Source organism: Gossypium hirsutum, chromosome D10, assembly GCF_007990345.1.
Source record: "Gossypium hirsutum isolate 1008001.06 chromosome D10, Gossypium_hirsutum_v2.1, whole genome shotgun sequence".
NCBI classification, from domain to species: domain Eukaryota; kingdom Viridiplantae; phylum Streptophyta; class Magnoliopsida; order Malvales; family Malvaceae; genus Gossypium; species Gossypium hirsutum.
Genome location: NC_053446.1, coordinates 21012221 through 21024227, shown reverse-complemented (window position 1 = coordinate 21024227; position 12007 = coordinate 21012221). Strand labels below are relative to the sequence as shown.

Sequence of the window (12007 nt, the reverse complement as noted above, 5' to 3'; positions counted from 1 at the left end):
CTAATGAGTTTTATATTAAAATTTATTTGATAAGTTAGTAAACGTTTACTACCATGTTATTTGGTAAAACTACTTGTTTTTTGAAAATTATATTCTTAATTTTATTAATATAATATTTTATATACTTTGAATTTATTTGGAATGAAGTTAAATATGATAATTTATATATTCTTTTAAAACAATTTATTTTAAATATATATTTTAAAATACCATCTATTTACTTGTTTAATACTTTTATCTTGAAAATTGAAAATTTTATATTAAGTAAAAAAATATAATTATCAAATATATTTAAAATATTAAAATTGAAAAAATTCATTAATCAAACATCAAGAACTTAAGCAAGTTTTTTTATAACTAAAATGACTTGAATTATTAATCATTTAATTTTTTGAAAAAAAAAATATTTGTTTTTGATATTTTGAACCATAAAACGACCGGAATTATTAATCATTTCAATTTTAACATTTTAAATTATAAAATAAAAATTGGAATTCAGCGAACACGGCCAGCCCAAGCTCCGGCGAAAACAAATTTTCGGGCTCAACCCGGACCGACTCGTATAAGAATTTACACGCAACAGGACGATAAATAAATTTCAGCGTAAGAAAGAAAAAGAAAACAAACAAACAGTTCAATTGACTACTAAGTATCCTTCCGAAGTCTACTCAACCACCCCAATTGCTTACTCTTTTTCCAGCGAAGTAAAAGAATGGAAGGGGGAGGGCGACCTCAGCCGCCGGACACCCAGATGGCGGAGGCAGCTCCGCCGCAGCAACCTGTCTACCAAAATGCACTTCCTCTAATGTTTCCCCGGATGCAAATTCCCGCCACTCCTAGCTATGGCGGCAGGTTTACTCAGTATAACATTTTCGGCAACATTTTCGAGGTCACTGCTAAATATAAACCCCCTATTATGCCCATCGGTGAAGATGCTTACGGCACCGTTTGGTAATATTATTCTTCTTTTCTTTTTTTAGTTTCTTTCTTATTTGATTGGTTTTTGTTAGTTAAAGATTTGTCATCTTGTTGATCCTTTTCAATTATTTGGGTTTAAGTTCTGCGTTGAATTCCGAGACAAATGAAAGCGCCGCAATAAAGAAGATAGTGAATGCGTTTGGCAACAAGGTTGATGCAAAGAGAACTCTTCGTGAGATCAAGCTGCTTCGCTACATGGCCCATGAGAACGTCAGTCAGTGTAACCTTTTTTTTTGGTTTCTTTTAACTGGCTTTTAATTCAATTAATTTGTTATTACTACTTTTCTGTTGTCAATGGCTGTGTTATTGGCGTGTTCAAATCCCTTTTAAAGTTATTTGCTATATTTGGAGGATCACAACCTTACTTCCTTTACACTTTGAAGCGTTCAATATGAGGTACTTTTGTTTTTTTTTTTTGGGGGGGGGGGGGTAGAGGAAAAGAGTCAAAGCACATATCAAATGCTTACTTAGGATATATGCCCGGTTATTATTTCATATGCAAGTGGCTTCTAATTCTTTCCCCAGACATAATTAATACGTTTCTATAATTACCAAAGAGACTGCATGTCACACATGCTACATTGGTAGTGACCACCATTTAAGAACCTCCCTTAAGCGCAGAACAGAAAGTAAGATCTTTTCTTTGTAACTCTGGCATTTTTTATTACTATTTTAGACGGGGATGTTGGATTACTAATAAAAACATCAAAGCACTCAACTGAAATTGCACTTTCAAGTTTTAAAACAGTTTCATTCCATCTTACAATGGTTGTACTTTCTGAATTCAGTTGTTTGGTTGTTAAGATCTATGAAATATATTGTTTGATTTGTGTTCTGTAATGCTACCACTAGTGTTTTTCTCTAAAAGTCTAAACCTTAGCTTATCATGTCAACCCTTGACATTATTTAGTTATAACATGTTCTTTCTTTGTGTCAATTCTTTTCTCTAGTTGTGAATAGACACAAATATAGGGTTTTTTTTTTGTACGCAGTTAAGTTGCGGGGGATGGGGATTACATCTATAGGGTTTGAACCCTAGTCATTGGGGTGCCAACAAGGGGCCTTAACACCGCTTGTCCTTTGTGCTGTTGGCAACATAGATTATTTATATTGTTAGTTATAGCATATGAAAATAAATATACATACAGAGAGGGAGGGAGGGAGGGAGAGAGAGAGAATGATATATCTTTTGTTATCATTGTGAGTTGGTCTCATCTGAGTATTTAATGCAGGTTGTTGCAATCAGGGATGTAATTCCACCTCCCCAGAGAGAATGCTTTAATGATGTTTATATTGTATATGAGCTGATGGACACTGACCTGCATCAGCTAATCTGTTGTAATCAAAAGTTCAATGAAGAGCATTATCAGGTTGGAATATATACACGTGGTTTCTTTTAATGATAGTCATTTTCCTTTAATTACTAGCTAAATTTTTTACTGTGCAGCTATTTCTAGTTGACCATGCTAATTTAGATCCTTAATTTTGCTCTCTCCAATCCAAGCCTTTAGCCAGTACAGAACTTTTCTTCTTCCTAATCACTTTGTCTCCTTCATTGAATTGGTAATATCAGTTGCTATAAAGCAATCATCACCCTTCTATTGTACTTGACACGAGTATGCTATAGAGAACTTTCTTAGGCTTTCAGAGAGCTAATTTTTGTACCTCAAGCCTCTAATTTTTAAAAAGTTCATACTTGATGTGAGACAGCATGCAATTTAGGTTTAAAAGCAAATATCTATGCTTATTTATTTGGGGGGGAGGGGGTTGTTTAAACATCGAATATGTGGCAACTCCATTTTTCTGACATAACTGTTCTATATACTAGTAAATTTTGCCTTCTTTTTTTTTTTCTTCCTATATTTAACATTCTTAATTTAAAACTCGTCCAAAAGATTGTTTTTTGTTTTCTGAACGAAAAACCAAGTTATACTGTTATAGAAGCAACGACTAGAAGTACCTTAAAATCAAATTAACCACCTTTTTTTGTGCTTTGCAGTATTTCATCTATCAAATCTTACGTGGCCTGAAGTATATACACACTGCAAATGTTCTACATAGGGACTTAAAACCTAGCAACCTTCTTGTGAATGAAAACTGTGACTTGAAAATATGTGATTTTGGACTGGGTCGTGTCAACACTGAAAGTGATTTTATGACAGAGTATGTTATTACTAGATGGTACCGTCCTCCAGAATTGTTGCTATATTCTTCGCAATATTCTGCAGCCATTGATATGTGGTCAGTGGGTTGCATTTTTATGGAACTGTTTATTCGGAAGCCATTATTTCCAGGAAGGGATCATTTGCATCAGGTGCGATTGCTGTTGGAGGTAAATTGCTTTTATCCTGCAACCCATATAAACTATGTAAAAAGAAAACAAATAAGTTGCTAAATAGGGTGCAATGAGCATTTTAGGAAAAAGAAACGGTGAACTAAAAAAATGCTTTTTAATATTTCATTGTGTGCACTGAACTCTTTGCCTTGCAGCTGCTTGGCACTCCATCAGAGGCTGAAATGGAATATGTGAATGAAAATGCTAAGAGATACATTCAACAACTTCCTAACTACCCCGGACAATCTTTCTCTGAGAAGTTCCCAAATGTCCATCCTTTAGCTATTGATCTTGCGCAAAAGATGTTAACATTTGATCCTAAACAAAGGATTACTGGTGAGTTTGTTGCAAAAGAATAGTCTCTTTCATTCTTTTTCTCTCTTATGCGGCACATCATGTATTATTCAGCGTGTGTTATACAAAAGTTCTCCAATCCATGCAAAATGGTCGCAATTAGGTTAGTTGATTTGTTGCAATGTGTTTCATTCTGAGTTGGAAGTTGGGAGCCATGTGATTGTAATTCCTATATATTGCAGTTGAGGAGGCCCTTGCTCACCCCTATCTAACGACACTGCATGACATAAGCGATGAGCCTGTTTGCATGATCCGCTTTACCTTTGACTTTGAGCAGCATGCTTTAACCATGGCGCAGATGAAGGAGTTGGTATATGAAGAGGCACTTGCATTCAACCCAGACTATTCATTGCAGTAATGAGTTGTTTACTCGACATGCCATTTATTAATTGCGGCTTTGATGGGCGTGGTGAAAATTGGTGATTGATTTCTTCCTGTACATACATGTTCTTTCCAGAAGAGGATAGGAAACGAAAACTTACTGTTGCATTGGTGTTTGTATAGGCCGTCTTGATTTCACTCCTAATCTCTTGGATTGATGTTCTTCTTTGTAACATTCACTCAGTATCATGAGTTACAATTTGTAAATGGAAGATGCTGAAGATTTTGATTTCTATAGCATAACTTCCGATTTTACAATGTGTAAACTATATCAAAAGAACAAAACATTAAAATGCTACATCATTGGCACAAACTATCAATATTCCATTGCTTGAGAGTACCATTAAATGCTAACAGGCATAGAGATTGGTGGAAGAAATTTACCAGGTTTTCATGAATACAATCCATCAATGACGACTACAAAGTAGAAATGAAGCAGGAAAAAAAAGGAATTAAACATCATTACAGGCCATCAATCCATTCGGAAAATATGGGAGAACAATCATTTTTCTACTGCAGGAATTCAGTATTATGATAAATTTAGTATCTTCTAACATACCATTTTAACTCTTCACACTCCCAAAAAATCTTGACAGTGGGACTGGACCTTCACCTTCTTCATTCTCGGTGCTTGAGTTCTTATTTCTTGATTTGTGCTTCTTTTTCTTCTCTCTTCTAGACTTGGACTTGGATCTTCTTGATTCTCTCTCTTCATCATCACTACTCGAAGATTCTGAGGATGAACTCGAGGAGCTTGACTCAGAAGACCTCCGTCTTGAACGCTTCATATAATCAAAGGTTTAACGAGTGCACTTCAGTTCACATTTTCATAATAATAACAATAACAGGGGATGATACACAAAACGTAAAATTACAGTTACAAAGTTGTTAGAAATTATTCAAACCTTTCTTTTTTTGCTGCTGCGTTTCTTTGAATCTTTGTCTTTTCGATCTGCAATGAATTCAACACCCTTAGAGAGCAAGAAAAAGACAGTAATTAAATCACAAGCGTGAGAATACCAGCCTTTTTAAGGCCTTTTACACATACCCTTTTTATGGCTAGATTTACTACTGGAGTGGTTTCTACCATGTGCAAGCTTGCTTGCCCTTTCAGCATCTAACTGAGCTCTATATTCTCGCATCATTCGATCCGTATCTGCTTCTAGTTCCCCTTTTCTCAATGCATCTTCCTAGCATATCAACAAAATACACAAAACAATGTTTAAAACCCACCTTATGAACCAGGTTGTGTATCACATTACCAAAAACTGCTGGGTTAGCAATACAATTAAACAACCAGATTAGTTCGGAGAATAGTTCCATGGCCATAATATTTAGCAAATGAACAGGTAATTTCGACACAGAAATTTCTTAGTGCCTCATCTTTGTTCTTGATTTGATTTCTCCCAGCTGTTGAATTTTGGTTGCATAAAGCTCAGCCTCTGATGTTCGAAACTAGTATCAATACAGCATGGCTGTAATTTACAAATAATGCTTAATTGGACGGTATTTTAGCAACTAACTCAACCACAAAGATCCATTGAAAAGAACAAAATTGATAGACTGCTAAAATAGTTTCCCCCCTTTCTGTAATGACATGATTACATTCAACTAAAATTATGAAGGAAGCAGGTAGGTTTTTTGGATCACTTTTGAGAGATTTTGTTGTCTAAGTTTATAAAAAAATATGGAATCGATTCTTAACAAATTTTCCAATGTATATAGATTTGCATAGCATGTCTAATAACAGAAACACGGGATTCAATCAGCATGAATCATTATAAGATCGAATACATTTACTTTAGCAACTTTTTCGACAAATCAACATCATAGAAACAAGGGAGGAAACTTTTCTGTAGCTTACTTTTTGTTTCTTTCTGAACTCTTCCCATGTAACTGTATGAGAAGTTTTAAGACTGGCCAAACGAGCAGCATGCCACTCTGGTGAATGAAAAGAACCATCCACCTGCGATTCTCCTCATCAGAAATGTTCCAGAAAACGAATATTATTAAGAATACAACTAGCGTTTCCAATAAAATTCTACAATCTCATAGCAAAAAATAAAATAAAAATAAAAGAGAGCAACTTTTTCATCAAAAATCAATTTGTAGAATGTTCTTAAGTACTTCATCCAATTACGCAAAGTTAGCAAACGTAATAGCTATCAAGCAAAAAAAGAACTTAAACTGGTATAGACCAAAAACAAAGTTGTAAGAATTTGAATGATTGCATACTTGAAAGAAGCATAACATTTATCACATTGATTAGCAAGAAATACGAAAAAAAAATAGTGATGAATCCAAAACCATAAGCTCCCTCAGAGAACGACTCATCATCAAATCAAGATTACACTGAGCTAAAACAAATAACATATTCTTATTAGCAAAGCTCTATGCCATCACGCCCAACAAATTTGAGCTCGATATTTGAACAATTAGTAAGAGCATAATATTAATGCTTCGCTAAATCACTTCTAAGTTCCAACTACCAACACTGAATAAACTACATAGATTTAACCTAACAAATTGACACAAGATAAGTCAAAAAAAGATTTTAGAAGACCCCAAAAGTAAATTCCCAAACATTGGAAGCACCAACCAAGAAACACATCCATCAATATAAATGAAATGGAAATAAATCAAGAAATACAAAGCACCCAGACGAAAAAACAAGTGCAGGTAACTATCATAAATCGAATATTTATATATAGAATTGTTTGAACATGGAAGGGTACAAACCATGCCATCCTCGATCTCTTCAGGGCCAGCAGAGGAAGAGCCAAGCCTGGCTCTTTGCATAGCCTTGTAGGCTTGGTTTTTCCCCATTTTCAGAAATACCCAGATTCAAAAATCCCCAGAAAAATCGAAATTAAAAAAAAAAGAAAAAGGAAAGAGAGAAATTGTTTTCTGGTATTTAAGATATTAAGGGTAAAAAACCCATATTGAAGTAAGAAAGAATATAGGGAATGGTATTCAGCGAAAAGAGAGGTTTGGGTGAAAGAGGGAGAGGAATCTCAAGTTTTTCTTTCTTTGTTTTTTTTCGTTCCGGAGCTAAAGAGTTATGAGGTAAAATTCAGTATTTTATCTGAAAATAACACAATAAAATGAAAGAAAATAATAAAAACCATAATCATATGACGAGCTTTACAAAACCCCATCCCCCATTGGAACAAATCTATAAGAAAATAAAACAAACTAAAATGAAAATTGATTTTTTTCTTTTTACTTTCATGTTATATATTTCATTATTAATATATGTTTTTAAGAACTATTTTTATATATAAACAAGTGTTTTTTACAATTGTATCACACATTGTTCGAATCGATATTACTGAAAATGACAATTAAAAACTCTAGTAATTTAATTTAATTTAAAATAAAAAAAATATCCTAACATGTTGGGAGGGCTATAAACCTTTAATAATTTAATTTAATGTAAAGTTTTAAAAAATAACAGTAATTTAATTTAGTTTAAAATTTAAAAAATAAGTAACCTAATTAAAACTTAACAGACATAAAAATTGAAGTTTGGCACTTGTGATTGTCGACTTTCACTTGAAAACTTTAGCATTATCTTGTTTATAAATAAACAATCAAATTTGTTACTTCTTTTTACATTAAGCTAAAACAAATCGTCTTCTATCTTCTACCCTAAGCTTTACATAGACAAGTATCTCCAAAATACAACTATCAATCGTACTATAATGACTTTCAACTTATTGAAACCTGAAAAAGGAGATGTTGGTTGGAATGCAATGACAATGGAATATTCTCTTATGGCTCTGCTTCGTGGTCATATGAATATAGGTTCACATGATGAGAGAATGGTTCCTCAATTAACAAACATCAATTTCTACCATGTAAGTCAAATTGTCAGAGTTACGTACATTCTATTATTCTTATCCGCTCTAATTAAATGATAGAGACCAAAGACTCAAACATTTCATCTCCCATGCGGTGAAGCGACAATAACACTAGAAGATGTAATATTGTTGATGGGGCTTCTAGTGGATGAGTGTCTTGTAATGAGAAGTTTTGAGCACAATTCAAGGCATATCCTCTACGAAACTTTTAGAGTGATATCAACCTTCTATCTTATTTCAACGGGCTCTTGATGAAGTTAGATTGGTTGAAAAGGTAATTCGAGTAGCTCATAGGGAATCCAACCTCTATTGATATTGATTGTCATGCTTGAGCATACATTTTTTGCTTGGTCGATGTTGTGTTGATACCGATGCCAAAAAAGTCTAGCAACTTAGTTCATATAATATATCTCCCATTGTTATTAAATTTATAAATGGTCAATACATATAGTTGGGACTCTGTTGTCTTAGCTTGCCTATATAGAGCATTGTCCAAAGGGTGTAGACTAGGGAATGAGGAAGTGAATGGTTTCCTTGCGATTTAAATGTTGTAGGGGTGGTATCTACTTCCATTCATTGTAATAACCTCTAAACTTCTCACTTTCACTCTTTCTAGAAGATAAAAGTAGAACTCTTAATCATAAAATCCATTACTTTCTAAATGTTTTATACCTATAACATTTTGTAATTTATTAGTTTTCTTGAGCATTGTGATCATACAAAATAATGAAAGAGATTTTTGGTATTGATATGAGGAATAATTGATAGAGAATTGAATACTTCAATAAACTATGTACTATGTTGTTGATTTCGTTTAATTTAATTAATATAATCTCATAACTAGGAATAACAATGGGTCGAATATCTTCATTTTTTTAATTATTTGAACCCACAAATCTGCTTAAAAATCCAAAATTTTTTATTATCCAAGTTATTTGAGTATTTCTATCAAAATCGAGTTAAATACTATTATCTGTAAGCTATCTAAATTCTCAAAAAAAAACTAATTTCAAACTTTTGAATAATTTTTTGGACATTCAAATTTGCAAAAATCTAAATTTGAATAATTTTTTTGAATATTCAAATCTACTAAAATTCTTTTTTCTTTATATATATATAAAATCAAAATTATAAGTATTTTATAACTAGTGGATTTAGATATTGAATCCAAATCCTTATTCATTATCTGAATAAGCAATGCAAATTTCGATAATGGATATCTGATGTATTTATTTGCATTAGCTTCGAATTCAAAGTAGATGGTAGTTTTAAAATCTGAATATGAATATTATCCGAATCTACAATATCCTAAGCCGCAAAAAATGGATCAAATATCTATAGATATTTGAATCTGCAATTCGAATTGCCATCCCCACTTATAATGTAATTTAAATTCAATGTTCCTTTATATTTGCAATTTATGCGGATGTCAAACCAATAAGAAGAAATTGAAGCTATGCTACCGTTAAAGGCATGATCTTGACTTAGTCTGAGTCGAGGAGAGAATTCATGGTGTAGAGTGATGCTTCGTTTAATGGATTGGGTTGTGTGTTAATGCAATATGGTAAGGTGATTGCGTATGTGTCTCAGCAATTAAAATTGCATGAATGCAATTACCTGATGCATGATTTAGAGTTGGTTGCTATTGTGTTTGTTTTAAAAATCTGGAGACACTACATGTACAGAGAAAAATGTCATATCTATACTGACCACAAAAGTCTTAAATACCTCCTATTAGGGGTGAGTATTCGATCAAGTCGAGTTGAATTGAGTCAAAAATTTTGAGTTAGTCGAGTTGACAAATCCTATTTTAGCAACCGAATTCAATTTGAATTTTTTCGAATCAAGTAAAAAAATTTCAAGTCGATTCGAGTTAATGAATCCTATTATTTATACTCAATGTTGTATTTACATAGACCGATTATTTAACTAGTAAATGAAGTACAAGCTTTTAGATTAATTTTGAGTAAAGAAAAAAGGGAAAGTGGGGCGATTCGGGAAGGAATGTAAGACTAATGGGTAAACATTTATCAAAACGATGTAATTTTACCTTTTAACTTGATAGTTTTGACTTTTAACTTTAGAAAAGATAAACATTTATCAAAACGACGTAGTTTTGCCTTTTCTTATTTGGATTTTTGGATAACTCGAATTAAGGGTGACCATTTGATTGAATTGAGTAAAATTGTTCAAGTTAAATTAGAAAAATTAATAATGGTAAATTAAAATCTTGTTACAATATAACTATTTCCATATTAGAGCACATAAATTTGAAACCATATATATTTGAAAATTTTTTAAAAGCAAAATAAAAAAATATATTTTAGTATGATAAACTTAAATCATTAATCACTTATTTAGATTCCAAAATTATTATTTTATAAAATTTTTAAAATTTCAACTTTTTTAATATATATTTTTAGATTTTTTTAAATTTTATAATTTTTAAAAATATAAAATTTAGAATTTTAATAAATATTTAGAATTTTGAAAATTATTTTTATTATTTTGTAATTTTTGTTAAGAGAGAGACCAGTTTGCTCATTTTTAAAATTGATAGGGACCAAAAGGGTATTTTTACTAATATGTTATTTGAATTATTCGAGTTATTCGAATTGGAAAAATTCAACTCGACTTGAACTTGAAATCCAAAATTTCTTATTCGAGTTGACTTGAATAATTCGAATAACTCAATTCGATTAACTCAAAATTCAAAAAAAATTCAATTTTTTTGAATTGAATCTAGTTTTGTTCACCCCTACCTCCTATCCCAAAAGGAGTTGAATTTGAGGCAGTGTTGTCGGATCGAGTTATTGAAAGACTACGATTGTGTAATCAGTTATCACCTTGGAAAAGCAAATTTTGTAGTTGATGCTTTGAGTATGAAGGTAGCGATTGAATTGCAAGCAATGTTTTCTCAACTTAGTATTGGCAATGATGGTAGTTTTTTAGCTGAATTGAGAATCAAACCAATGTTGCTTGATCAAATAAAGGAGGTGCAACTTGTGGATGCTAAGTTGTCTGAAAAAAATGAGTTGGTTTAGCAAGGCATCATTAAAAAATTCAGCGTAGATGAAAATGATTTCCTTAGATTTTGTAAATGAATCTGTGTTCCTAATGTTGTTGAATTGAAAGAAGTGATTTTAGATGAGGCTCATGATAACCTTTTTGCTATGCATCCTGATGGTGCAAAAAATGTATTGTGATTTACAAGAATCGTATTGGTGGCTCAGAATGAAAAGGGAGATGTCGAATATGTCACTAAATATCTAACTTATCATCATGTAAAAGCCGAACACCAAGTTCCTTCTGGGTTGTTACAGCCTATTTCTATTCCAGAATAGAAATGAGAATGAATTACAATGGAGTTTGTGATTGGTCTACCGGTTTCACCGAACAAAAGAAATCTTATTTGGGTAATAGTTGATCGACTAACGAAATTTGGTAATTTTTTATCAGTAAGAACTAATTGGCCACTTTAAAAGCTAGCTGAAGTTTATATTCATGAGATAGTTAGATTTCACGGTGTACTTGTGTCTATTATTTCCGATCGAGGCACTCATTTTACCTTAAGATTTTAGAAACAATTACATGAATATTTATTTATGAGATTAAATTTCAGCACAACATTCCATCCTTAGTTTGATGGCAGATCGGAACGTGTCATTCAGATATTAGAAGATATGTTATGAGCCTCTGCTATTGACTTTGAATCTGGCTGGCAACGTTATTTACCACTAGTTAAATTTATGTATAATAATAGTTTCCAGTCGAGCATTCAAATGGCTCCGTATAAAGCTTTATATGGTCGTAGATGTAGAACGCCTATCTATTGGTCAAAGTTGAATGAAAGAAGAATTGTCGGCCTGGAATTGATTTAGGAAGCTAAAAATGTAGTGAAGTTGATCAAGGATAGATTGAAAGCAGCATCTGATAAACAAAAGTTGTATACTGATTTGAAATGAAGAGATATCGAGTATTCAGTGGGTGATAAAGTATTCTTGAAAGTTTCTTTGTGGAAAAAGGTTCATTGCTTTGGTCGCAAAGGGAAATTGAGTCTTAGGTATATCGAGTTGTATGAAATCAATGAGAAAGT

General features: G+C 32.3%; 2 protein-coding genes across 4 annotated transcripts; one reads left to right on the top strand and one right to left on the bottom strand.

Moving 5' to 3' along the window:
- The first annotated feature begins 463 nt into the window (after nt 1-463).
- On the top strand, nt 464-4361 carry LOC107914583 (mitogen-activated protein kinase homolog MMK1). 3 transcript variants are annotated; one of them, XM_016843524.2, is made up of 7 exons: nt 464-603; nt 701-951; nt 1059-1188; nt 2211-2348; nt 2978-3310; nt 3469-3649; nt 3850-4361. In XM_016843524.2, exons 2-7 carry the CDS (start codon nt 713-715, stop codon nt 4023-4025), a joined length of 1197 nt encoding a protein of 398 aa, XP_016699013.2. In that variant the 5' UTR covers nt 464-603; nt 701-712; the 3' UTR covers nt 4026-4361. The 3 variants fall into 3 exon arrangements, with proteins under 3 accessions (XP_016699013.2, XP_016699012.2, XP_016699014.2); XM_016843523.2 differs by having other exon boundaries at nt 594-951; XM_016843525.2 differs by lacking the exon at nt 464-603 and having other exon boundaries at nt 610-951; nt 2978-3292.
- LOC107914584 (protein FAM133) lies at nt 4352-7267 on the bottom strand. Its single transcript, XM_016843526.2, has 5 exons — nt 6788-7267; nt 5913-6014; nt 5097-5238; nt 4954-5000; nt 4352-4830 (listed from the first exon to the last, which is right to left on the bottom strand). The coding sequence occupies exons 1-5, from the start codon at nt 6872-6874 to the stop codon at nt 4612-4614; spliced, it is 597 nt and encodes a 198-aa protein (XP_016699015.2). The 5' UTR covers nt 6875-7267; the 3' UTR covers nt 4352-4611.
- Between the last annotated feature and the right edge of the window lie 4740 nt (nt 7268-12007).